Below are 26660 nucleotides of genomic sequence, written 5' to 3' on the forward strand. Positions count from 1 at the left end.
ACACTGCGCGCGCTCCGCACTCCGCTCTGCCACGCCGACATCCGGGTCTTTGGTCCCTATTTGGCGCCCGGGTTTACCAGCTGTCTCTCAGCTTTGGTCGATTTCAGAAGCTGCCGATCTTGAAAAGCGAAATACACAGCTCCCAGCTGTTCTTCGCTCTTGCTTCCAGGTTCCTTCTCCTTTGCAGCAACACAACGGCACTTGCTCGCTCGAGTGCTTTGCGGCAGGAAACACCAGGTTTTGTGTCCAGTGCCTTTTGCTCTTGCTTCGCGCTTTCGTCAAAAACGTCTTGCGTAGCTCGAATTTTCTTCGCGCGCGCCGAGACAACCTGAGCATCTGGTCGTCTGCAGTCGCCGTGTCCTCAGTGGGGTTTACGCTGCCAAGAAAGGCCCTTGGTACAATACATCTCCCATTCGCCGCGATCTTCTGCTCTTCCCTTCAGCAACCCACGCAACAACTTTCGCAAAGATGGCTGACAACGGTCCCCCCACGACCTCTGGTCAACTCCCGCCGCCGCCGCAGCCCAACGCGGGCGCGCCTGGCTACGAGAACGGCCAAAACCCTGGCTCGAACCCGTCGCACATGCCTCCCCCTCCTCTGCATATTCCGCAGAACACCAATCCGATCCCGACCGCGATCACTTCCCCGATGGGTCCGGGCGGCGACAAGAGTGGCATGATGTCCCCAGGCAGCGCCGGCCCCTTCGGTCGCCGCGCCGCGCCGGAGCCGAACAAGCGTGCGCTGTATGTCGGGGGCTTGGACCCGCGCGTCACCGAGGACGTCTTGCGTCAAATCTTCGAGACCACCGGTCACGTCCAGAGTGTCAAGATCATTCCGGACAAGAATGTAAGCCTATCTCAGCCTCCCTGACCCCACCATTTGGGATTGGCCCGGCCGATTGAAGCCTTCCCACTTCTTTCCCGTTTTTCGCTTGTCCCTTTTTTTTTCCTTTTTTTTTTTTTTGACTCGCATGCTGACTGGTCTGCTGGAGGCCAAGGGTTACAACTACGGTTTCGTTGAGTACGACGACCCCGGTGCCGCCGAACGCGCCATGCAGACTCTGAACGGCCGCCGTGTCCATCAATCGGTACGTTTGTCGCGACAGGTTGGGAAATACAATACCGGTTCTAATAGGCGCTGTGTAGGAGATTCGTGTGAACTGGGCCTACCAGTCCAACAGCACCAACAAGGAGGACACTTCGAACCATTTCCATATCTTCGTCGGCGATCTCTCTAACGAGGTCAATGACGAGGTCCTCCTCCAGGCCTTCTCGGCCTTTGGGTCTGTTTCTGAGGCTCGCGTCATGTGGGACATGAAGACCGGCCGCTCTCGTGGTTATGGTTTCGTCGCCTTCCGCGAGCGCCCGGATGCCGAGAAGGCACTGAGCTCCATGGATGGCGAGTGGCTCGGCTCCCGTGCTATCCGCTGCAACTGGGCCAACCAGAAGGGCCAGCCCTCCATGGCCCAACAGCAGGCCATGCAGCAGATGGGCATGACCCCGACCACGCCGTACGGCCACCATCATTTCCCTACCCATGGCGTCCACAGCTACGACATGATTGTCAACCAGACCCCGGCCTGGCAGACCACCTGCTACGTGGGTAACCTGACTCCCTACACCACTCAACAAGACATCGTTCCGCTCTTCCAGAACTTTGGCTTCGTCGTCGAGTCTCGTTTCCAAGCCGACCGCGGCTTCTCATTCGTCAAGATGGATACTCACGAGAACGCCGCGATGGCCATCTGCCAGCTGAACGGCTACAACGTCAATGGCCGCCCGCTCAAGTGCAGCGTAAGTGTTTCCATATTGTCACTTCGGGGCCCGCATCACGAAGCTAACCAATACGCAGTGGGGCAAGGACAAGACGCCTAGCCATCCCCAGCAGTTCGACCCCAACCAGCAGTACAGCCCTCAGAGCGCGCAGACCCCTGGTTATCCCGGTACGCCCTCCACCTATTTTAACCAGTACGGTGGTGGTACGTATCCCCGCGAGGCTGCTGCCCCGAACTCGGTAGTTAACGCCCCCGTAGGTTCGTACGGTCCGGGCCAGCAGCCTGGCTACGCCGGTCCCCAGGCCCAGTCGCCGGCCGGCTACGGTGCGCAGCCCATGGGCTACAGTGGCCCCCCGAGCGCTGGTGGCTACGGCCGTGGGCAGCAGTCCAACGCGCAGTGGAACCAGCCGCCCCCTGGTCAGAACTTCAACAACGGCTTCTCCGGTTACCAAGGTTAGGGGTCTGGCCACCACCGTCGCCGCTGAATGGCGGCACCAGCGATTGGTCGCGGCTTTCCATCGTCTTTTCTTTCGGGCAGCGCCGATGTTGGAGCGCGTTGCAATTTCTTCCAACGTCGAAATGCCTTTCATGATCTGAGGAACTTTCAGGCAGTCATTCAAGTTGATTTTCGGGGAATCTGGTCGGGAAATTGAGCGTCCTTTGCTTCTTTCGTTCCGTGTATTACGTTCCTCGCTCCGCAATCTGCGTTTCTCACGGCCGTTGCCGTCGTTGTCATCATCCTCGTTTTCCAATCTTCTTCGTCTTGCAGTGATGCCCCCACGGGCATGATCTGATTCAGTTGCTACGGCATTTTTGCTCTGTCTCTCCTGCTCAAAACTTTCACGTCTCTAGTGATTTTGTGTTTCGTGGTGTTTCGCCTTCTTTTCTTTTATGCCGTGCGCTGGATACCACTCGATCGAATTACGGCAAATGTTCTTTTGTCTGCCTGGCCGGCCCCTTTCTCCTTGGGCGGAACGAGATTACGATTTCCAATGTCAAACTGCTCTGGTCAGGTCTGCTTGCACAGGAGTATCAGGTGGTTTAGGGATTTTCTTTATTCCTGTCTCAATGCGCGGGACGGAGTCAAGGACCGTCTTGTCTGCTCGAGTCCGCCAAACGAACGCCGGTCGATATCATCTCGCTCGGAGAGGGAGGACTATTGTCGTTAGCGACGGGGAAATCGCTGAGCCGGATTTTCCGGACAGAGGGGAGCGCACCTGTTAAAACTCGGGTGATGGTGGGAGGTTGATCTAAGGATGGTTATCTGGAATGGGCAAAGACCAGAAGAGCAAAAGTGGTGTTTTGGATAACGAAGAATAGGAAGTTCTTGGTTACTGCCATCTCGCGCTGTCTAATCCTTGCCTATTCATTGTTGACGAGTGACATCGAGTCTCTCTCACACACCTAACCAATGAATGCCATGGGGTGATCTCAGCAAAACCATCCCATTACCTAGAAAGGAAATTATAAGAATCAACGTTTGCGTACATCAATGGGAGGGGGCAACGGGCGACCGAATTGAAGATTGGGCATCAACGGCGGTCGCCCCCGAGTCGGCGCGTTTCTCGTAGCCAATGAATAATCAATGACTCCTCCGATTGGGCACACAGCCCAAGTTTGATCTTTCGCAGTCCTTCCGCCCTTATGATATGGGGCCTGTATTAACGAATCAAAAGTTCTAACTCCATTCAGGGATCTCGCGTTGTTGTCTCCGAGTGCATCTGTTGTTCTCGAACTCGTTCCGAGAAGTGAAGGGGGTTGAGCATGTGACGAAGCTACGACTCGGGGCTAGAAGCCCAAGGGCTTGCTAGAATAAAGCCGGTTTGCGAACTCCAAATACACAGGACTACGGAATAAAAACGGCGCATTTCCACAGACCTTAAATTCATTTTACGGAACACAGTGCCTGCCAAATACTTTGTCGTTGGCTATGGGATAATAGCACCCTTCCAAAACCATATCGTGGGCACGAGGTGTGCATGGCGCGTCATTGCGGCCCCAAGTTGGTGACAATGCCCCGGTTTTGGAGGCAAAAACGGTAATGCATCAGGGAGATCGCGAGTGAAACCGGAGTACAGGGACCGGCGTCTGAGAAGTCTAGAATCGCGGCAAGCCAACTGTTTTTTATTTTTATTGTTGGCTGCTTGGGGCGGCGTTTATTCTTTGGCTCGAGCTGCCTCAGCTGTGGGGACCTGGTGAACTTCGATCCCATTGCAGGGGTGCCCGATGTAGCCACGGCCGGGGGAATTGACCTGGCCCAGCGCTGTATCGTCATCGCGGGCAGCCGTCGTCTCTGCGGTCGCCCTGGTGCCCGTTCCTTATTATTTTCCCTCTCTTCCCCTCGGTCGCTCCCCACACCCAGGAAAAAATCGCGAGTAACGTAGAATCTCGGCCGCTCTCTTCTTGTGGCACTCGACATCGGGAACGACCCTCCATCCGCAATCCTTTCCCGCCCCATTAAAATTACCCCCTCGTTCCATTCTCTCCCACAGTGCTGGGCGGGTCTCTCACAGCTCCTGCCAAACGCGTCCACCCAAGCGCCCTTTCCACCCCTGCTCGAGACCTTGGCTGGCTGCGCTGTGGACAGTGGGACCGTGGCAGACCCGCTTTCTGGCTGGGAGCGGGTCCCCCTCCCCTCCGCACCAGAGCCCAAGGACTCCAAACTCATTTACCCTGCTTTGCTGCGACACATACAACAAAACACCATCACAACACGTAATCCGCGAACCTTGTCGTCCCGCTGTTTCCAGAAGCAGCAGCAGCCATGGAGCAATGGCAGGCGTACAACGACCCTGCCAGCGCCGGCGGCCAGCGACGATACAATGGAAGCACTGGCAACCAAATGTCGCCGCGGGACTTTGGTAACAGCGGCCAGAACCCGGCGCAACAGCCCCCGGCGGGCTTCAAGTACGACAACTACCAGGGCGGCCTAAATCCGCACCAGACGCCGCCGTCGGCAACGTCGCCTATGGCGAGCCCGCTTCTGCACGACGGTAACGGCGACGTTTCGATGCAAGATTCCCATGATTCCTACGCCGGCCTGAACTCCAGCGCCAAGTACCCGATGCGGCCCCTTCACCAACAACACCCCTCGAGCGGTCGCGCCGCCAACCTCCAGCAAGAACCTTCTGCCGCCGCGCAGCGATACTCGCCCATGGAGGTTTTGTCGCCTACGTCGCCTTACGGCCCCAAGTCTGGCAGCGCAAGCCAGTTTTCGCAGCAGCCCGCGCAACGGCAATCGCCCACGCGCTCGTCAGACTATGCCCCGCAGCAGAGCCCTTATTACAACACCCGACAAGCCGCTCCCCAGCTGCCGCCCATCAACCCATACGGTGGCAGCCAGGATTCCTACTCCCCGTCGGCCATGACTCCCATGGACGGCTCCTATGTCGATCCCAAATCGCCCAAGCGTGCCCCGCAGCAGCCGACAATGCAAGACAGGGGTCCTGTGCCTGAGTTCAAGCGCATCCGAGCTCCGACAGATCTTAAACCCAAGGTCAACAGCCAACCAGCATTTCGACGAGCCAACCCCGAAGGTGGTTTCCTCAGCGTTAGTCACTGGTGCCAATGCGCTACATGTTTTGTCGCTAGATTTGCTAACCCGCCCGTTATAGCCGCTCCAAGCGCTCACCGTGCAGCTCCCGGCCACGTACCGAATCTGCAACCCCGGTTTCAAGTACGAGTCGTCGCGTAACCCTCGCCGTGTCTTGACGAAGCCGAGCAAGGGCTTGAAGAACGATGGCTTTGATAATGAAGATAGCGATTACATCCTCTACGTCAACGACATCCTTGGCTCTGAGGAGGCTGGACACAAGTACGAACTCACTCCCCCTGAGAAGTGGGCAATGCAGTGGCTAATTCCCTTGTTTAGGAACCGATATTTGATCCTGGATGTTCTCGGCCAGGGTACTTTTGGCCAGGTCGTGAAGTGCCAGAACATGAAGACCCAGGAGGTTGTCGCTGTCAAGGTCATCAAGAACCGCACCGCATACTTCAACCAGAGCATGATGGAGGTGTCTGTCTTGGATTTGGTGAGTCGCCCATGTGCCACCGTGTCGAATCGTCCACGGCGCTAACCGCTCGCGCATAGCTCAACACCAAGCTGGACAAGAACGACGACCACCATCTCCTACGGCTCAAGGACACGTTTATTCACAGACAACATCTGTGCTTGGTGTTTGAGCTGCTCAGTGTGAACTTGTACGAGCTTATCAAGCAGAACCAGTTCCGGGGTCTCAGCACAACCCTCGTTCGCGTTTTTGCTCAGCAGCTCTTGAACGGGTTGGCGTTGCTCAACAAGGCGAGGTTGATCCACTGTGATCTGAAACCAGAGAACATTCTCCTCAAGAATCTCGAGAGCCCGATCATCAAGATTATCGATTTCGGTTCCGCATGCGACGAGCGGCAAACAGTTTACACATACATCCAGTCCAGGTTCTATCGGTCACCTGAGGTCCTCCTCGGCCTACCCTATTCTTCGGCTATCGATATGTGGTCGCTGGGGTGCATCGTCGTCGAACTGTTCCTTGGCCTACCCTTATTCCCAGGCTCTTCCGAATACAACCAGGTCTCTCGAATTGTCGAGATGCTCGGAAACCCCCCAAATTGGATGATCGAGATGGGCAAGCAAGCCGGCGAGTTCTTCGAGAAAAGGCAGGACGAATTCGGCAGGCGGACCTACCACTTGAAGAGCATGGAGCAGTACTCGCGGGAACGCGGCACAAAGGAGCAACCCAGCAAGAAGTACTTCCAGGCGAACACGTTGCCCGAGATTATCAAATCATACCCGATGCCTCGGAAGAACATGAAGCAGTCGGAAATCGATCGGGGTAAGTTATCATCGACTACCCACCGCCTGAAAAACAACGAGATTGACCAAACCCGCAGAAATGAATAATCGCATTGCCTTTATCGACTTTGTCCGGGGTCTGCTGACTATCAACCCCCTCGAAAGGTGGTCGCCACAGCAGGCAAAGCTGCATCCTTTCATCACGCAACAGAAGTACACTGGCCAGTTTGTGCCGCCTATGAACCTCAAGGCGAGCGCCCTCAACCGATCACCAGCTCCGGGTACGCAACAACAAATACAAGCCGAGGCCACGAGCAAGCAAAGGGCCCAGCTAGCTCAAGCCCAAGCGCAGGCAAGCACAGCAGCCCAAGGTGCCTACGGGTCGATGGGCGCGGTACAGTACCAGCAACAAGGCCACGCACAGCAACCAGCGCCGCTGTACGGGAACAACAACATGTACACTCCGACCGGCGCGCAGGCAGGGGCGCCGCCCCCGTACAGTGGGCAGCAGGGTGGATATGGCCAAATGGGTATGGCGCAGCCGCCGGTGCAAATGCCGCCGGCCAACTACGCGCAATCCAACATGTACGCTCAGCAAAACCGGCCCAGGCAGCGCGCCTCTACGATGGAACAGCAGCAGAGCGGCATTCCCGCCGCTATTCAGAGGGTAGCCAGCCACCTCGACCCGACTCAGCCCATCCGACTCCAGCCCAGTCCGGCGTACTACCCGCCTCCCCCAGAAGGTTTGGCGGGCATGGACCACCAGACAGCCAGCAGGCAACCAAGGAGAGGGAGCCGAGCGCAACAGGGGGGACGGGGCAACAACCGAGACTTTATCCGGAATCTGGAGGCGCGCACGATGGAGGAGGGATTCATGGGCAGTGGCCAAAGCCCTTGGCATTGAGATTGGTGTCCGGGGGAGCTGGGAGGGCGGCGGGCTGCGAGTTGGATACGTATGATTTACGCGAGAGACACGAAGCGGGAGAGAAGGGGCATGATGTTACGGGTTTCCCATTGATGCAAATTGCAACTGCAATTTTCGGCGTTCGAGACTCGCTGCTTTGCTTGCTTTCTTGCCTGCTAGGTTTAAAGCTGCATTATCGTTCGAGTCATCACCATTGTCATATTATCATTGTCATTCCTGCCGCGCTTATGTCCTTTTCCAACGCTCGCTGGTGGATGGTAGGGGGTACCGAAAAGAGGGCGGGGAAAATAACATTGGGGCGGCACAACCACATTTGCCTTGTGTTTGTATATGTTTATACTCTTCTTCTTTTTTGTGGCACTCGTGGCTTTTGGCTTGATTCTTGTGTCGTTCCGTTGCTGATTTTGTTTGAATAAACGGGGCAATGAATGGGCATCCTAACGGGCGGGCATGCATCATGTATCGATAATAATGTTGGCTTTTTCTTTCAAGTTATCAAAATGAGGTTTGCTTTGACCTCTTACTTCTCCCACCTTGGGCAGACAATTATTCAGGCGGCGATGGGCCTGGATAAGCCTCACATCATAGTCGAGGGGGAATGTGTAAGTGTACCTCGTAAAATCCGCCTATTGGCAGCAGATCACCTGTTGTTGTGGGATCTGTGGGATCCAAGAAGTCGGTTCAACCGCACGAGAGGCTTGTCAGGCACATCAGGGTACTGTGTGGGTACAGTGCGGATCCCGGACGAGATTCCGGCCCAGGTGCGCCGGCAACCCTCTGGCCAGAAAAATGTGAACTCGAAGCGAAAGCAAGAAACTAAGCAAAAAGAATTAAGCAAAAAGACTGAGTAAAGACAAACAATAAAGGTATCGTCGACTAAAATGAAGAAGTAAATGTAGCCAATGCAGCTTCCTTGGGCTTTTGGAAGGTTTTGGTTTCGTTCCTACAAGTCGACGTTTGGTCGATGGCTGCACGGAGAGTCCGGTCTTTTTTGTCCTTGGGGTGGCCGGGTTGTTTTTAACTTCGATCTGCTGCAGGGGGGCCGCCGAACAAATCCTCGCTGGCGCGCGCCAGAAACACGGTTCAGCGACGAACCCGCCTGCAGCAACCGATTGTTGGAGAAGCGCACCAGCTACAGCCTCGCCTTCCACGAAGCCCATCACGGAACTTTATTTTCTCACGCTCTACAAAGAAGTCATTGTATTGCACCCGCGTCTCGGCATTATATCATTTGGCCGACCGACTTACTAGTTACGGAGCAACATGGTCGCCAACGGCAAGAATGGCGCCAAAGGCGGCGGCGCCGACTTGGAGAAAATAATCCACGAGGGTATGTAATTCAACGCGCTCACTTCTCGAAAGTCGAGCACCCAGAACCAACCCACCGCTCTACAGCTCGCGATCGAAAGAAGAATGAAGCGCTTGCCGCCAAGATATTTGGCAAAGACCGCCGCTCAAGCACCCCCGCCTCCAAACCATCCCTTACCGGCAGCCTCGCCAGCCGCGCAGGTGTGAAGAAGGTTCGTTTGGCCATTCAATTTCCCAATTGCCCCCTTTCCATCCCGCTAACCCTGCCCACAGCAGCGCGCCGAGCCTACCAGCCGCCCGCGGCATAGCACGGGCAACATTGACGGAGAATGGACGCACGACCTGCACGAGACACAGACGCGGGGCCCCAGGGCCAACGGCCGAGCCAGCGGCAGCGGCGCCGGCTCCCTCGCCGCGCGCATCACCGACCCGAATGCACCGCCGACCGGACCAGCAAGCCACAGACGCCAGACGCGCCGTGCCGCCCAGGTAGCGCAAGCCCTGATAAGGTCGGAGCTGCAGCCGTCCCACGGTCGGGGGCAGCACCGTCCGGCCCACCACGCGGAGGCGGGTGAAGCGAGGCCCACCAACGGCGCCATTCCGACAGGGCCGAAGGCTATGACGACGCCGACAAGCACATTCAACAAGGGCATCACGATCCGGGGTCTGGCCGGCCCGTTTGTCGTCATGGCGCAGAACTTTGCCCCGGGCACAACGGCGGCCGACATCGAGAGCGCCGTGACCCCTGTGGGCGGTATCGTCAGCAGCTGTCGGGTGGTGAAGCAGCACCCGCTGGTGATTGCCGAAATCGTTTTTGAGAGCAAGGAGGGTGCCGACAACGTGATTGCCACGTTCAACAACCAGACAGTATGCCGTTCCCGTTCCCGACATGCAGGTAGTACTGAAAACTAACTATCCCAGGCCGATGGCCGCGTCCTGAACGTCTACTACAAAGTCGGCAACGCCCCCGCCACCCCCGCCAACCCAACACCGGCCCGCCCCTCGTCGGATAACGACATGGTGGTAGACGGGTCGTATGGCTTCGACGAGGCGACGGATGCGGAGCCCAGAACCGCGAAACAACCCCCCACAGGCCCGGCAGCAGGAGTTGGTAGCGGTTTGTACAGCGACAACCTCGTCAAGACGAACCGCTGGGGCCGAGGCTTCAGCCGGGGTGGACGTTTCAGCGGGAGATAGACCGTATCCTTTCCATCACGGCCGACTCTGGTACCGACCCTGCGCACGTTGAATATGTCGATAGATCTTTTGAGTGTATGAGTTGCGAGCATTCTTCCCTTTCTGTTTCTAATGGTGGGAGTGGGTAATTATGAAGAGCTTCGGGGTGCAGGGAGAGTGTCGTGATATTAGGTAGTTGAGCACGGCGTACATTGGCGTTTCAGGTCTCATGGTGGGAAAGGTTGGACATGAGGACTGGGCTAGAGTAGCATATGGGCAGACAACCGAAAGGGCAATGGGTGTGCCTTTGCGCGCTAAATAAACAAAGAGAAATAACTGGCGTTCAACGCCGCCCATCCCCTAAATCTAAAATCATCAACCTTCCTATGTTCTGAAAGCATTGGATGGATATTTGGGTTGGCTGGATGGGATAATACAGTGGCCATGGAATGCGACATGTCGACTTCACAGCTTGGGGCGGCGTCAGGGGCACCTTCCCAATCACTCGTAAAATGCGAACCTTCCTCCCCGGACAACATAGAACGACACCTTCCGCGGTCTCGCGCGCAGGCGTTTCCTGGTCTAGGTAGCTGCGTATTTGCTCTGGGGCCTATCGAGAGAACGGAGCTAGAGTCTTTGCCCTCTTCTTCAGCGAATATCCGAGACGGAGCCACTATCCATTCTATGCTGTTATTATAGTGTGTAAGCCAACTAGGCCTCACATTATTATCATTACTTAGGGACTCGTCTTCCTTTGCTTCTCCAGTTTTACCATTGTATCGAATTCAATCTTGTAAGGAGGAAGAGTGTTGCAAACATGTCGACCAGCCCCGACTCGGTTGGCCTACCGGACCAGGCAAGTCTCAAGACGAGCCTCAGCACAAGCCGTTCCCGGAAGTCCATCGCGGCCAGTCTCCGCCACAAGACATCGCGACTCTTTGGCCGCAATGCTACCAACATCGCCACAACGGACAACACCCCCGTGCCCATCCAGCCCGAGCCGCTAAAAGGCAAACACGGTTGGTTCCACTCGGTCGGTTCTCGCTTTCACCGCCATGACCACGCCGCTCCCGAGTCGTCGGAGAGTTCTCAGGGGATTCAAGTGGAGATGGAAGAGACCCTTCAGACGAGCAACCCGCCTACTTCTTCCGAGACCACCACGCCTCCCCAGTCACCCAGGAGACGTCGCCGCTTCAGGAGCCGTCTTCGGCTGCATTCGCTGCCCGCAAGATTCCGCCGACGTGGAGTTACCCTTTTCAGCCGATCGTCGTCTCTCTCGGACGAAGACAAAGAGAACTTCATAGCCATGGCTGGCGTACCCGTGCGTTCAGGCGAGGGTTCCAATACCGGGAGCTGGAGTTCATTCCGGTCGGGTGTCCAAAGAGCTGTTCGGGGTGAGTGGCCTTATCACCTCTCGAGTAACTTACAATGTAATGTTAAACAAGGCTCAGAAATGGTAGATGGCAACTTCCGTTTCTCTGAGGACCGAAACCATCAACACAGTGAGAAAACATCACCAGCATCTCGACATCTATTAAGGTACTGACTGACCCGTCCTAGGTGGCCCACCTCCCCGGCCGCCGCCTAGAGTTCCCCTCCGGACCCTCTGGACAATCATGTCTGCCGATTCCTCCGAGTTAGTAACCCACCCAATGCCCCTTCTCAAACCACACATCTAACAACCGACTAATATCCTCCCCTCCTCATAGAGGCCATGACCAGCCCCAAAGTCCAACCACCCGAGACCAAGTCCAAGATCCCTCACCGCCCCCCAAAAAGTACCAGCTCTCCTCCCCGACCTGGTCCCCGGACTGGTCGCCGCCTTCATCCCCAACATGCCATTTCGTATCCCCTTCATCCCGTCGTAGCAGTGGGGCTTCATCCCCGGGCGGTCTGACCCGTTCCGGTTCGACTGTGGACTCGTCGCCCGTGGTCACGCCTCAAAGCCCGGCTAGTCCGGCCAGCCGTGTCGATATCTTGGATGTGGCTGGGGGTCAAGTGGAGGGGAATAGGGAGGGGAGTGGGGAGAATACGCCGGAGGTGCTGAGTGACGCTGGGGAAAGGGGAGAGGAGAGAATTGGGGATAGGCATGAGGTGGAGGGAAGCAGAGTTGGTTCGGTGTGGGAGGGGGTCAGGTCGAGGGTTGTGTCACGCTCCGCTGTGGTTGTTTGAAGAGGCGTGGGTTCTAGAGTGAAGGGGGTGATAGCATAGGATTACCCAGTATCGGTACAGATGTGGTCACAGTGTTCGCAGGGTGGGGTTGGTTTTGTATCATTAAGAGATGGGTTTGGCAGGGTGCAAATAGAGATATCAAAAAGCCGTAGACAAAGCCTGCCGCTGGGCTTAAAGTGCGGAGATAGTTACTACAAAATGCTTTTCTGACAGGGAATGACACGCTTGCTCCCCGTTCGTATCATATTGTACATGGTATATAACCCCATCTATAAATGTACACATGGTAATACACACCGGTATTATACACCCCCCAGGCTTGATACCTCAGAAAGAAGCCTTCCTCGCCGCCTGCCTCGCCGTCCGCTCCTCCGCCAACCCCTCCTCCTCCGCCAGCACCAGCCTCCGCTCCCGCTCCCCCTCGGGCGGCGGGCCGTCCGGGTACAGCACGCGCACGTGGCGCTCCACCATCTTCTGCAGGATGATGCGCCGCGTCGCCCACAGCTTGCCCGTCCGCCGGTCCGCCACCATGCCGGGCTCGTTCAGCACCCGGTCCATCGCCGCGAGCATCCGCCGCGCCGTCGCCGTGATCTCCTGCACCGTCCCGCGCTGCCGCTCCCGTTCCTCTTGGGGAGAGCGCGTGGCTTCGGCTGGGTAGGACAGCGAGCTGGTCAGGATCCGGAAGGGCTCCCACATGCGCTCGAGCGCGCTGGTGATTTGGGCGCCGTGGGCGAGTTTGCCGGTTGGGGTGGTGGTGGTGGTGGTGGTGGTGGTGGTTTCGGTTGGTGGTTGTTGGCGGCGGTGGTGGTGGTGTTGTTGTTGTTGTTCTTCTTCTTCTTCTTCGTGGAAGTGGCGCGTGTTGGCGCGGGCGACCTGCAGGAACAGGCGCATGGCCAGCGCGTCGGCGTAGCGCTGCTTGGTGGCCATGACGTCGAAGATGCGGCAGGCGTGCTTGAAGGCGTGCGGGTTGAGGTTGTCGCTGATGCAGGCCGAGAAACCGCGCCGGAAGGTGAGCGGCGTGAGGAGCTCGGCGGGGAACGAGGCGATGAGCGAGGCCACCTGCCCGCTCGCGTGGCCTCCGGCGAGGGCCCGCAGGTACAAGGCATGGTTCGACGAGTCGGGCGTCACGTTGAGGATTTGCGTGAAGTAGCTCCAGTATTTTGGCGCGCTGGATGTCTTGCGCATGTTGGCGATGGCGGTGAGGGCGAGAGACAGCGTCTTGTTGCCGGGCGTGGCGTATAGAGGGGATTTGTCCGCTCTCGACTCGGCCAGTGCCTTTCGGTCCTTCGGTGACATGTTGGTGCCCGGGGTTTTGTTTTCTGCGGCTGGCAGGTTGGCTGCGTTGGTTTCGGCGGGCGGCGCGTCAGGGAGCTTGACGTTGGGTTGATCGAACCTCGGAATCTTCATGGTCTGTTCGAGAAGCTCCAAGACACTGTCGTTGTCTTTGTAGTCACCCAGGGCAAGTATTCTGCCCATGGCGGACACCAAATGTTCGTCCAGGATCATTTTAGCGTTCCTCCAGTTCGCGATTACGTCAGTCCAGATGGCCCTCGCTCTCAAGATGTTCTTTTGGATCTCCCGCTTAACCTCGGCATCAATCAGTCCGATGTTGGACTTGTCTGCGTGGCCCGAGTCGTATCTGAGGGCGTTCAGGACGATGGTATAGGTATGGGCGTCGGGGGAGCGTATGCTCGTATTGGAAGTTACCAGTACGGTAAACAAGCTCTCGAGGTCGCCCGCACGAGCGCAAACTTCGAGGACGGCGTTCATGTGAATGGTGTTGGGCTTGAGTGGTCCAGCCTTGATCATAAAGTTGTAGATCCTGGTGGACTCGGCTACTGCCAGCTTGGGATGGAGAGACTGTGCGCATCCGCGGAAGATGATGGTGTAGGTCTTTGCGTTGGGTACTTGAGCTCGCTTCTTCATCTGCGGGGGGGTCAGCACACGGCATATCTCAAGCAAGCAAGCGAATGCGCACCTCGTTGTACAGTTTCACAGCAGCATGGAGGCGCTGGTTTTTCAGCTGGTAGTCGATCAGATGGTTCCAGCTGACTTCGACCTTGTTGTTGCGGCTGGCCATACGCGCCATCATGAGCGCCTCGTCGAAGCGCTCTTTCTCGAGCATCCCGGCGACACTCTGGGCAATGTGGTAGGGGTCTGGGGTGAGACTAAGGTGTCTCTTGATGTTCGACGCCAGCTTTCTCTCATACATTTTCCTCCCATGCTCGCCACCTCTTGTATCGAGGTTTTCATATTCCAGATCTTCCTTATCATCACCAGGCGGCTCTTCACTTGAGACCCGTTTCCCCTTGGGCGGGAAATGCTCGCCCCCAGGTTGGCTAGAGCCTTCAATGGCGCTGCGCAAATTGACCCCAGCCGCCTTTCCTGTGTACGGTCGCCGGCTTGATATCGAGCTCGCGGCTCTCTTTTGCAAAGGTCCAAGCAACCGAGCTCCTATTGGACCGGCAGGCGTCCCTGTGAGGCTTCGGAGACAACCCCGGCAGACGAACATGGCAGCGTGGGTTGCCCTTTGGGCGGGTTTGCGGGTCGAAGAGCGGTTTATATCGTTTTGGTTGTCGCAGGGGAAACACGGCGCCGGCACAACCCCCTTCAACGTATGGCACGATTCGACTCGGAGTATAAGTGGAGAGCACAGGGTTGGCGACGGTGATGCTCTATATCCAAAATTCGAACCTTCACATTTACGCTGCTCTCTCTTTCAATGGCTTGGCGCCCCAACTTTTTTTTATCTGCCTGCCGGATGGAAACTTGAACAACGAGGTGGGGCTATTGGTGGCCAGGGGTCCAACAACTGGCAGTTCATTGCAGGTTTACAGGGGTACGCGTCGCTCTACGCGAGAGACACGAAAAGCGCGCCCACTGTAAACTTGCAATTAACGAATGAGACCCACGCCTTGCTCCCACGCAACGCATACACACCCACCACCGCCCCCCCAGAGTGTTGTTTCCTCAGTCTCCGAAGACAACCAAAGCCGTTCCAGAGCCCGCTCAAGACAATGCCAATGCTAATGTCACCGTCCTGAAAAACCCGATCATACCGTCATCAACCCACCGAATAAACCGAATTACACGAGAGAAACGAAGCAAAAATGTCCAAAGCAAGTAAGCGTGGGAAGTTCGCCGAACTGCGCGCTCTGCGTCAGTCTGGCAAGAAGAACTTTGACACGTACGAGGTCGAAGACGCCGCAGATCTTTACGAAGAAGTCGACGAGAACCAGTACAAGAAGATTGTTCGAGACCGCCTCAACGAAGACGACTTTGTTGTAGATGACAACGGCGAGGGATATGCCGATGATGGTCGTGAGGAGTGGGACCGCGTGCAAACGTACGATTCCGAAAGTGATGGCGCTCTGCCAGTTCGGGGCAAGGACCGCAAATGTAGGGACCGCTCCCTCTCCGACTTTCATGGACCAGTCGTAGCGCAGTCCGCTGATAGTTTTATTTTCTGTACAGCCAAGAAACAGCGGGATGAAGAGCAGTCAAAACGAGACGCCAATGACCGGAACATCTCCGAATACTTTACAAAAGGGGCTTCCAAGCCACAGCCCAAGCCAAAGGTCGGTTTCGGTTCCAGTTGGCCCCGACGCTCTTGACTGACACCTCGCCAGGTCATCAAGACCGAAGATGACGAAAAGTTTCTGGAGGATCTCCTCGGCGAAGTCGATGCGAACGTTCCGGTACCCGCTCCGAGGGTGACGAAGAAGCGAGACCGGTCGGCCGAGAGGAGGAGAAACCGCGCTCTCTCTCCGGCACGAGAACCGCGCCATCCAGCCGCCAAAAAGGCCAAGATGCTTGACGGTAGTGCATCCTCCCCCGTGGCAAGCGATGTTGCCATGATCGAAGACGATTTTGTGCCACCCGCGGAAGAAGATGAACTCCCTGTACCTCTCGACGTGGTCATGAGCGACCCTGCACCCTCATCCCCTGCAGCAAAGGTTGCTGAGCGGCGGACACAGCCCAAGGCGGACACCAACGACTATGACGACTTTGACGACGACGACGACGACGACGATGACGACATGATGGAAGTTGGCCGTACAGGTGCTGTTGCTGCCGCAAGCGTCAACTTGTCCGCCTCGCGGCAGATCAAGAAGATCATCAAACCCGACCCTACGCCAGTGAGCTCGTCACCCGCCAAGGCACCTGAGACTGCCGTTGACGCATCCTCGTGGAATGGTATCAACGACAAGCTCAACGTCGTAAGCAGCTCGCAACCAGAGGCCAGGAGTATGGGGAAGATCGATTACAAGGACGCCATCGAGACGGATGGCAGTCTGAACATGTTCTGGACCGATTACACCGAGGTGCATGGCAGCCTGTGTCTCTTTGGCAAGGTTCTGAACAAAAAGACCGGTCACCATGTCAGCTGCTTCGTCAAGGTCGACAACATACTCCGCAAGCTCTACTTTTTGCCGCGCAAGCATCGGGTGGAGCGCGGTGTTGAAACCACAGAGCAGGTTGATATGATGGATGTCTACAACGAAGTTGACGGAATCATGACCAAGATGAACGTCAACATGCACAAGATCAAGGCCACCACCCGGAAATATGCCTTCGAACTCCCTGAGATCCCCAGCAAGGCCCAGTACATGAAGCTGCTCTACCCCTACACCAAGCCCGCCATTGAGCTCGGCACGAAGGGGGAGACCTTCTCGCACGTTTTTGGCACCAACACCCCTCTTTTTGAACAATTCGTACTCTGGAAAGACATCATGGGTCCGTGCTGGTTGCGGATCAAAGATGCCGACTTTGGGGCATTGAAGAATGCCTCTCACTGCCGACTCGAAGTCCTTGTCGACAATCCGGAGATGGTGGCACCGATGAATGATAACGAAGCCCTCGAAATGCCGCCGCTGACCATGATGAGCATCGCCATGCGCACCATGTTCAATGCGAAGGCCAACAAGCAGGAGATTTTGGCCATCAGCGCCAGGATCTACGAGGATGTCTCGCTCAGTGACACAACTCCGGCCGACAAGCTGCCCTGTCGGACCTTCACCCTTGTGCGGCCACAAGCGACTGCCTTTCCTCTTGGCTTTGAGAAACTGGCCAAGGAGAGGAAACGAGGTCTGATCAAGCTGATGAAGCAGGAGTCAGATATCCTGTCGTTCTTCCTGGCCCAGGTTGATCTCGTTGATCCGGACGTCATTCTCGGCCATCAACTTGAGGGTGTAGACTACAGCATTCTGCTGAACCGTCTCTACGAGAAAAAGACACACCAGTGGTCTCGCCTCGGGAGATTGAGGCGGTCCGCATGGCCATCCTCCATTGGCAAAGTTGGTGGCAATGTTTTTGCGGAGCGCCAGATTATGGCTGGCCGTCTTCTATGCGATCTCGCCAACGAGGCTGGAAAATCCGTCATGTATCAGTGCCAGTCCTGGAGTCTAACGGAAATGTGCACTCGCTACCTTGGGGAAAATAACCACAGGCGGGACGTCGACAACGAGTCGGCTCTCAAAACCTGGGCTGTCTCCAAGGACGGTCTGATGGACTATCTGTCGCACGCCGAGGCCGACACCTACTTCATCTCTGCCCTGGCTTTCAGGACTCAGATTCTTCCGCTCACTAAAATCCTTACCAATCTCGCAGGCAACTCGTGGGCGCGAACCCTCACAGGTACCCGTGCTGAACGAAACGAGTACATTTTGCTCCACGAATTCCATCGAAATTCGTATATCTGCCCAGACAAGCAACCCTTCAAGGGGCGAGCGCGCCCCGACGAAGAGGAGGAGGATGGTGGCGAGAGCAAGAAGAAGGACAAGTACAAAGGTGGTCTCGTGTTCGAGCCCGAAAAGGGTCTCTATGACAAGTTTGTTCTCGTCATGGACTTCAACTCCCTTTATCCCTCCATCATCCAGGAGTACAATATCTGCTTCACCACTGTCGATCGGTCATTCGTGGTGAGTACCTTTTCGCCCCATGTGTAAACACCCTCGCTAATAATGACCAGTCGGATGATGAAGATGGAGTGCCTCGAGTCCCGGAGGACAAGAAACCGGGGGTCCTCCCGCGGCTCATTTCCGAGCTCGTCAGCCGTCGTAAATCAGTCAAGAGCCTAATGAAGGACAAGTCTACCACCCCAGAGCAACTTGCAACTTACGACATCAAGCAACTCGCCCTGAAGCTGACAGCCAATTCCATGTACGGCTGTTTGGGGTATACCAAGTCTCGCTTCTACGCCAGACCCCTTGCCATGCTCACCACCTTCAAGGGCCGCGAAATTCTTCGCAGCACCAAGGACTTGGCCGAGAGCATGTCGCTGCAGGTCATCTACGGTGACACTGACTCGGTCATGATCAATGCCAATGTGGACAACGTAGCCGACGCGTTCAAGGTCGGTCGGGAGTTCAAGGTTCAGGTCAACAAGCGGTACAGGCGGCTCGAGATCGACATCGACAATGTCTTCCGCCGCATCCTCCTCCAGGCCAAGAAGAAGTACGCTGCCATCAACCTAGTCGAGGTCGACGGCAAGTTTGTCGAGCAGATGGAGGTCAAGGGTCTCGATATGAGGCGCCGCGAGTATTGCCCCTTGTCAAGGGACATTTCGAAACGCATCCTGGATGAGATTCTTTCAGGCGATGACATCGAATTATCCATCCAGCGCATCCACGAACACTTGCGTGACATCTCGACCAAGATGCGCGAGCAGGTCATCCCGCCATCCAAGTACATCATCCTGACTCAGCTCGGCAAGGCCCCCAAGGAGTACCCCAACGCGGACAGCATGCCCCAGGTCCAAGTCGCCCTCCGCGAGCTCGCGCGCGGCAAGACGATGCGCAAAGGCGATGTCGTCTCGTACATCATCACAGGCGACAGCAAGACCACCTCCGAGCCCGCTCCGAAGCGCGCCTACACGCCACAAGACGTGCTCAAGGCCGACTCGGGCCTGACCCCCGACGTGGAGTGGTACCTGGGCAAGCAGATCTTCCCGCCCGTCGAGCGCCTCTGCGCGAACATCGTCGGCACCTCGACCGCCCAGCTGGCCGACAACCTCGGCCTCGACGTCCGGCGCTACGCCAACAACAACACCAACAACTCCTCCAGCGGCAACCCCGACGTCGAGATCCACCCGCTCGAATCCCAAATCCCCGACGCGACCCGCTTCCAAGACTGCGCGCGCCTCACGCTGCGCTGCCGCGCATGCAAAACAACCGCGCCCTTCGAAGGTCTACTCGGCTCGACCGAGCGGATAACCCCCTCGGGCGTCTCCTGCCCGCAGTGCGGGGCCATCCTCTCGACGCTCTCCATCGTCGCGCAGGTCGAGACGGCCGCGCGGGCGCAGACGGCGCGGTACTACGAAGGGTGGCTGGCGTGCGACGACGCCGGGTGCGGCAGCCGCACGCGGCAGATCAGCGTGGCGGGGGCGCGCTGCCTGGGCCCGCGCGGGCTCGCCCGCGACTGCCAGGGCCGCATGCGCTACGAGATGGGCGAGAAGGCCGTCTACAACCAGCTGCTGTACTTTGCCTCGCTGTGGGATGTTGATCGTGCCAAGGAGAAGGCGGCCGCTGCCGCGCCGGGCGAGGGCGGTGAGAGTGGTGTCCCCGCTGGGGAGGCGCGGGATAAGGTGCTGGCGTTGGCGGAGCATAATAGGACGCGGTTTGGGACGGTGAAGGGCGCGGTGGATAAGTATTTGGAAAAGTGTGGGCGGCAGTGGGTGGCGATGGATACGCTGTTTTCAAAGCTGGGGTTCACGGCTTAGGTATGTTGTCAGGGTTGGATTGTACGAGGCACTGGATGATGCTCTGCGAGTGGTTTTGTATTATCTCCTTGTTGGCATAGGGGGCTTTGGCGTAGGATTGGTTTGATGGATGGTAGTCACTCACGTCTCTCTTACTTGTTTTGTTTTAACACAATGGAACATAATGCCCCGAGTGTGGTGGTCCGAGCATGCCAGCGAACCCGTCTAGTCAAAGAAACAATCTGAGTTGAGACCTGAACGCCCAAATTATGGATGCCAATGACAGGAATAAAAGCAAGCCAACGCTTATGTACACACACAAACGCTTGTCTCTAGCCTCAACGCAGCGCACCAGCCCCTCTAGATGGCCGGTTAGTGACAGGTGATGCACCCTCTTTTCAGTGTCCTCCCAAACTCGCCCATGTCTCGTGTGCCTCGTCCAACTCTTGCATATCCACCCACCCTCATCACCCTCATTGCCCAACCTCCAACCTAATCCATATCTTCGTCAGATCGCTTTCCGCTTGCTGTCTTCGCGAGCACAGCCTGTCGGTCATGTGGGAAGTGATTGATGAACATAACGCCAAACAAAAGGGAAAACCGCTCCATAAAAGCCTCCAGTCCCAGAAGAGAGAACGTGATTACAAAGACCATCGCGTGTGTAAAGGTTGTGAATTGAAGTAGCAAGGGAGTTGGTGATCATGCGAGGAAGTGGGAAGTGCCGCTGAGGCTCTCGCTTGTCCGGAAAAAGAAGCCAACAATCCATGACAGTGCAGAATGTGGGGAGAGACAAGGCAGAGAGGCCGTAAAGCATGAATCCATTATAGAGAGATAGGCAAGCTTCCTCCACTTTCCCAATCCCAGCCCGCCACCCATACCACAATGGGCACTGGTGGCGAAGCACCAAGCAACATAAAAACTTTTGAAAGTGTACAAACAACACGAAGAGGGCAGAAGTGAAGAAGAGGTCAATCGATTCCCCCGCCCCAAACTCCAGAATAATAAAAAAAGAACAATGACGACAGATGTCTCCCCTGCCCTGGCCGTCTCTCTGATGGGTAACGTCTATCGAGATAAGGGAGGTATCATGAGGGGCGGCCCAACTTTTAGGAGAGAAAAAAAGCAATTTTGATGAACAAACCCGCCGCAAATGCAGATGACAAACCCCGCCCGGTCTATGCATGAGTTCATGAATGCAAGACTCCGTGTAGTGATGGAAAAAAACTCTGCTCTCTACTCCTTTTTGCTGTTGCCAGCCGCAACCGTGTCGAGGGTTGCCTTTGGCAGCGCTGGCGACGCATGGGCTGATGGAGGAGAGCCGGGGTGGTCACCGGTATCAGCGAGAAGTCTATGTATGTGTGGTTAGCAAACCTGCTATGGGACTTAGGTGAAGGCTGGAGTACATACCCAAATGCATTTGTGTGGGCAACCGAGTCGCGGTCACGAACGGGAGGGGTCCCAGTGCGCGAGGACGCGCCGGAGTCCTCGGCGGCACGACCAAAAGCACCACCAGGGCCACCCAGGCGTGTACGACCGCTGTTGCTCCGAGAGTTGAACATGGAAGTGGGTCCGAATGATGGGTTTTGGCTCGAGGTACGGCTTGAAGATCCCTTGAGGCGTCTGAGATCATCCATGCCGACCTGGTTACTGGGGGGTGCATTGTTGTAGGAGAAGTTCCTTGACTCGCCCCGACCACCCATCGGCCGGCCACCACCAGGGGGACCACGCTGGTGGTTGCGAGCGCTCTCGGCGGCCTTTTGTGCAGCAGCTGCCTCAGCCTAGTAATGTCACGTTAGTCTCAATGCAAATTGTGGGTTGTTTCGAGATGGACATACCTCAGCCCTAACTTCCTCAAGAGTCTTGGGACCCTTGTTGGCTTCCTTAGAAACCCAGCCGGCCTTGCGCAAGTCGATAATGTCCATGAGCATGAACATGAGACGGCTCGGCAGGCCCTCGAGCTGGACGATGCCGTCAATCCGGGCGAAGTATGCGCTCATGAATTGACGGCCCTTCTCTGTGCTGTCCAAGTTGCCACCGATAGTCTTTAGAAGCTTTGTGAGAGACTCAATCTCAGCCTCATCAGGGACACCAGTGAATTCGAGCAACTTGCGCACACACTCGTGCATAATGCGCTCCGTCAGCATACCAAGCTTGTAGAGCTCGCCGATAAACTGAACGAGACCCAGACCACGACGCTTGGCAGCGGCGGCAATGTAGTATTCGTCCGACAGCAAGGCCGCCTCGGTCGCCTTCTTGTCTTCGCCCTCCTTAGGTTGCGGGAGATCGACCTTCCAGCCGCGCTCGAATTCCTCCTGGCACCTGTTGAGAAGGTACTTGCGGAACAGAGCACCGCCACTGACGACATTTCCAGCCTTGTCCAGGATGCTCTCGTCGCGAATATCGGCGCTCATGTTCTCGAGCATACACTTGCAGAACTTGGCATACATAGATGCCCAGTGAGCCTCATCGGTCGCCTTCTCAAATGTAAGCTGGATAACCTGACGCAGGGTGCGGCCATCCGGCTCGTTCTTGGATTGTGCGGCAATCGCGAGAATCTGATCCGAGATCTTCTGGAAGTTCTCCGGAGTCATCTTGTTCAGGGCAGCCTTGACCTTACGCTGCACCATTCCAGGGTCCATATGGCCGCCCTGAGCAACCGCAGTGGGCGCTTGAGCGGCCTTGTTACCGACGCTAGACGGTTTCCAGCCTGACGCTGAGACGGTAATGGGCTTGAGGTCCTGGCCTTGGGTAAGGGGCATGGTCTTAGCAGCCTGCGCCTCGGCCTTGGCGCTGCCAAAGTCCCGCTTGCTGCCACCTCCACGCCTGCTTCCGGCACGGGGAGAGGGCAGGCCGACCGCATTAGAGGACGGCGTACGGCTCATTTGGCCGGGGAAGACACCTCCGCGGTTGAAGCCACCCATCGAGCCCATGGCGGGTCTAGGGGTATTGCCCTGGGACATGGCAAAGCGTTCCGCTGAGGTGGTTCCAGGAGGCAATGTCTTGGCGGCTCCGAATTGGCCCATGGCGCCTCCAGACGGGAAAGCAGAAGAGGCACCAGCGCGCGAGTTTTGTCGACCGGAGCCGGCGCCAGGGGTACGAGCCGAGGCAGACCGGGAACCGTCCGAGTCTCCAATGAGAGACTTGACCTGCTGGTGGAACTCCATTGAAGGCTGCTCGGTGAAGACTTGCTGGAACTGGAGCAAGAACTGAGCGTCGTACTTGAAAATCTTGCCCTTCTTGTGAACTGCCGCATTGAGGGCAGGGTTGGGCGACGCGATGCCCGCGGGGTATATGGTGTGGTCCACGTTCTGCAAGAAACGAGCAGAGCGGAGAGACTGCAGTGCCGCACTGGGCTGCGGAGCTTCGACCGGCGTTGTCTTAAGGGGCGCCAGGTTGAGAGCAGCAGGCTTGCTTCTAGCCTTGTCTGCAGCTCCAAGCTTTGTGGTCGCATCGGTGCTAGCTTTCTCGGTTGACTCCTTGTCGGCGAGTTTCAGCGCGCTCATGGGCTTCGAGAGAAGGTCGCTAACAGACGTCGCCTTCTCACCCTTAGCCTCGCCTTCCTTGCGGCGACGCTCACGTTCCTCCTCGAGTCTCTCCATCTCCGCTTCTTGCTCCCTGAGCTTCTTGTCGTTGTCGGCCGAGTTGAGCTTGGCAGCATCCGCGCGCTTCTTCTCCTCTTCCTTTTGAGCCTTCTTTTTGGCGGAGATTTCCTCCTGCTCCTTCTCGCGACGAGCATCCTCTTCTTCCATCTCACGAATCATGCGCTCCATCTCGTCCTCTTCCGATTCCTTGGGAGCGGCTGGCTGCTTGTCCTCCTTTGGCTCAGGGACCTTGGCAGCTTCGGCGGCAGCTTCGGCCTCCGCTTTCGCCTTCGCGTCGGCCTCGGCCTTCTCTTTCGCCTTGGCTTCTTCTGCCTTCGCCTGCTCGGCGGCCTTCTCGGCCTGGAGGCGAGCTTCCTCCTTGGCCTTCTCTTCAGCAGCAGCCTTCTCAGCCGCTGCCTTTTCCTCGGCGGCCGCCTCCTCAGCCGCCTTGTCGGCTGCAGCCTTGTCTTCCGCAGCCTTGACTCCTTCTTCCTCCTCCTTGGCTTTCTCTTCGGACGGGGTGTCGGCTTGCTTTCTGACAAGGTTCATGAACTCGTTGCGAACCTGTTCAGCAGTTTTGCCAGTAGAAGCACTATCAGTTCGGCCATGGGAAGGCGTTGAAGGCTTGGGAGGCGGTGTGGGAGTCGAGACGATTGCCGGGGGCGTCTTCGACGGCTGAATGGGCGGAGCCGGGGAGCCGGGGGCCTTCATTGCGGCGGTCAGGTCAACAACCTTACCCTCCGAGTCTTTGATGACAATCGCGGCACTCTTCTTCGGCGGCCGTGAGAACGCCGGCGAAGACACGATGGCCGGCGCGGCTTGGGCCGGGCGTTGCTGTGGCGTACCCTGAGCGATTGCCGGTGCTGGTTGGGCCGGCCCGGTGCTCGATGCGGGACGGTCGGAAACCTGGGAAGCGTTACGAGACATGGGCTGCGCGGTTGCCTGCCCGGGTCCGTACGAAGGAACAAACCCTTGGTGGGGAGCGGGGGCAAATTGCGAAGGCTGCGGCATGTAATGATTCATCGGCTGCGGGGGATACTGATAGTTCATGCGATAACCATCCATCGGCGGTGGCATGCCGTAAGGGGCTCCCATCTGCATCTTGTTTGCGGTTAGCAGCTTCTCAAAGGTACCACTCTCTGGCGACAAGTCAATAGGCCCCATTAGGTGAGGAGCAAACATAGGAACCGGGCGACCTGGTTGAAAATGGTACGACGGAGGCACGCCATCCGAATTCTCGGGCGATGGGGGGCCGCCGTTGACATTCTGATAGCAGTCGGCCGCTGAGTCCCAACGCTTGCTTTGACGCCGCGGCCGCTGCGTAGGTTCCATGCTGGTATGTCTCTGGGAGGCGTTGGGAGCTCGCAGATGGTGCGCTTTCTCCGAGTCCCGACGCCCTGCCTTGTTCTTCTTGTGGGTCTTGAATGTGGGGTGGTCACTATTAATGGAATGGGGATTTACTTGGTGAGAGTAAGGCGGGATTGCCGGGTTCATGCCCGGGTAGTGGTATGGCTGTGCGCCAGCAGCCAGGGCGGCAGGCTGCATCGTGGGCGTGACATGAGGCATGGCTGGAGTCGTTGCCGGGCTGGCACGGTGGGGTTGCGGCGAGTTGGGGAATTGTTGCATTCCGCCGCGGCCCTGGTGATAGGGCTGCATGCCGCCACGACCGGCGTTGGGGCCCGAAAAGTTCCTGTTAGGCGGGTAGCCCATGTTAGAATTGTTGTATTGCGGGTTGAAATTGCCGCGGCCGCGACCCTGGCCCTGGTAGCCACCTCGACCGTGTGCCGGACCGCCGTGGCCGATGCCTTCGCCGTGTGTCGAGGCTTGTGAATCACGTCTAACGTGAGGGCTCTGGCCCATCGCAACTTGGTTATGCTGCTTCATATGGCGCTTTAGATAATGGTTAGCAAGGAAGCGTTGCCTAGAGCAGGGAGCGAGGATACGTACGTCGTTATCGCCCGGAAAGCTTCCAAAGGTCACCGGAGCCTGGGGGATGGACGGAGCCCGCTGGCCGCCACCGCTTTGCTGGGGCATCTGCGGGATGGGCGACGGAGAGTGTGCAGGGGACTGGATCCTCGGGTTGCCGCTCCCAGGGATGGGAATCGGCGCGGGACCACCCGCCTGGGGGGTGCTGTGAGCGATGGCTGGCGACTCGTTGAAGCCAAACTGGATGCCCTTGGGGCCGCCGGCGGGGCCGCCGTTTGCGATATGGCCAACCGGGGCGTTGGCACTAATGGTCACGGAGCTCTTGCGGGCGTGGTCTGCGCCGCCGTTGACGATGGAAGAGCCACGAGCGACAGGTGGGGTGGTGACGGTCGGGACCGCGGGGGTGATGTTGGGCCGGCCGTTCATCGGGGCAACAGTCGAAGTTTTGCCATTCTGAGCAGCTGGCGCAGATGATCCGACCACTACGGGCGGATGAGGGCCCGCCGCTGATCGCGGCGAAGATGTCGGCTTCTTGTTCGCACCGGCGGCGGAAGCATACGACGGAGTTGCCACAGAAGCTGCGGGAGTTTGCGCCGGGTTTTGATTTTGCTGACTCGCAGTAGAAGTCATAGAGGGAACTGTTGACTCGAAAGCCGTATCCTTGGGTTTGTTGTGTGTACGTAGAGGTTGTTTTGGGAATGCGAAACTATCGGGTCGGCCCAAATGCACGGCGAATCTCAGATCCGGCGTGTCGAGGACGGAAGGGAATGGTTATCGTTTCGTTTCTTCGTAAACCGATATGTGCCAATCTGGAAATATTCGCAACGCACTCGAGAGGTTCGGGTGGTTGAGCGGTAGAAATTTCTGTGAAAGAGCGTGGTAGGTTTGTCGCAAGGAAACCAGAAAGGCGACCGAGAGCGACGGGACCGAGTGTCGGAAAACTCGCAAAACTGGCGAGGCCCAACGTCTTCGCGATTAACAGCGGAAGAGCGGGGAGATGTATATCTCTGTTCTCTGGATTCGGGATCCGAGAAGGAGAGATACCGGCGGTATTATGTGTAAAAAAAGGGAATCGGTCGATTAAAGACGATTCCTCCCTAGAGATTTTCACAAGGTGGGCGTGGAAAGGGTGGTGGGAGAGGGAAAGCAGAGCCCAGAAAATTTTTGGGGAGCTGCCTTTCTGATGGCGAAGGAAGGGCCCGGTGTGTGGGCGGGCAGCGCCGCCTGGGTTTGGCCGCACTAAAAGTCATCGGCTCTCGGCCGCGCTCTGGCCAAAAAAAACGTCGCAGGTACCAACCACACCAAAATTT

The 26660-nt window shown here is 57.1% G+C and overlaps 8 protein-coding genes across 8 annotated transcripts; 5 read left to right on the plus strand and 3 right to left on the minus strand.

Annotated features, from left to right (window-relative positions):
• Positions 1-468: 468 nt before the first annotated feature.
• B0H64DRAFT_417751 (uncharacterized protein) lies at positions 469-2232 on the plus strand (the record flags this gene model as incomplete). The annotated part of the gene is made up of 4 exons (XM_062805263.1): positions 469-846; positions 992-1087; positions 1146-1793; positions 1852-2232. The coding sequence occupies 4 exons, from the start codon at positions 469-471 to the stop codon at positions 2230-2232; spliced, it is 1503 nt and encodes a 500-aa protein (XP_062659789.1).
• Positions 2233-4374: 2142 nt separating this feature from the next.
• Positions 4375-7590, plus strand: B0H64DRAFT_166590 (kinase-like domain-containing protein). Its single transcript, XM_062798692.1, has 5 exons — positions 4375-5324; positions 5389-5588; positions 5646-5805; positions 5865-6603; positions 6662-7590. The coding sequence occupies exons 1-5, from the start codon at positions 4539-4541 to the stop codon at positions 7465-7467; spliced, it is 2691 nt and encodes an 896-aa protein (XP_062659790.1). The 5' UTR covers positions 4375-4538; the 3' UTR covers positions 7468-7590.
• A 944-nt stretch (positions 7591-8534) lies between these two features.
• B0H64DRAFT_397803 (uncharacterized protein) lies at positions 8535-10389 on the plus strand. Its single transcript, XM_062803907.1, has 4 exons — positions 8535-8818; positions 8884-9008; positions 9070-9663; positions 9718-10389. Exons 1-4 carry the CDS (start codon positions 8752-8754, stop codon positions 9991-9993), a joined length of 1062 nt encoding a protein of 353 aa, XP_062659791.1. The 5' UTR covers positions 8535-8751; the 3' UTR covers positions 9994-10389.
• Positions 10390-10789: 400 nt separating this feature from the next.
• On the plus strand, positions 10790-11370 carry B0H64DRAFT_374389 (uncharacterized protein; the record flags this gene model as incomplete). The annotated part of the gene is made up of 2 exons (XM_062802329.1): positions 10790-11142; positions 11304-11370. The coding sequence occupies 2 exons, from the start codon at positions 10790-10792 to the stop codon at positions 11368-11370; spliced, it is 420 nt and encodes a 139-aa protein (XP_062659792.1).
• Positions 11371-12471: 1101 nt separating this feature from the next.
• On the minus strand, positions 12472-14356 carry B0H64DRAFT_322754 (uncharacterized protein; the record flags this gene model as incomplete). Its single annotated transcript, XM_062800580.1, has 2 exons — positions 12472-14070; positions 14123-14356. The coding sequence occupies 2 exons, from the start codon at positions 14354-14356 to the stop codon at positions 12472-12474; spliced, it is 1833 nt and encodes a 610-aa protein (XP_062659793.1).
• A 653-nt stretch (positions 14357-15009) lies between these two features.
• B0H64DRAFT_432862 (uncharacterized protein) lies at positions 15010-19864 on the plus strand (the record flags this gene model as incomplete). Its single annotated transcript, XM_062806020.1, has 4 exons — positions 15010-15543; positions 15619-15722; positions 15774-18065; positions 18116-19864. The coding sequence occupies exons 1-4, from the start codon at positions 15255-15257 to the stop codon at positions 19862-19864; spliced, it is 4434 nt and encodes a 1477-aa protein (XP_062659794.1). The 5' UTR covers positions 15010-15254.
• A 266-nt stretch (positions 19865-20130) lies between these two features.
• B0H64DRAFT_166846 (uncharacterized protein) lies at positions 20131-21246 on the minus strand. The gene has a single exon (XM_062798694.1). It carries the CDS (start codon positions 21024-21026, stop codon positions 20397-20399), a length of 630 nt encoding a protein of 209 aa, XP_062659795.1. The 5' UTR covers positions 21027-21246; the 3' UTR covers positions 20131-20396.
• On the minus strand, positions 21077-25980 carry B0H64DRAFT_374392 (uncharacterized protein; the record flags this gene model as incomplete). The annotated part of the gene is made up of 4 exons (XM_062802330.1): positions 21077-21191; positions 21251-21621; positions 21679-25314; positions 25372-25980. The coding sequence occupies 4 exons, from the start codon at positions 25978-25980 to the stop codon at positions 21077-21079; spliced, it is 4731 nt and encodes a 1576-aa protein (XP_062659796.1).
• Positions 25981-26660: the final 680 nt, after the last annotated feature.

This window comes from Chaetomium fimeti (genome assembly GCF_033439085.1).
Source record: "Chaetomium fimeti strain CBS 168.71 chromosome Unknown B0H64scaffold_4, whole genome shotgun sequence".
Lineage (NCBI taxonomy): Eukaryota > Fungi > Ascomycota > Sordariomycetes > Sordariales > Chaetomiaceae > Chaetomium > Chaetomium fimeti.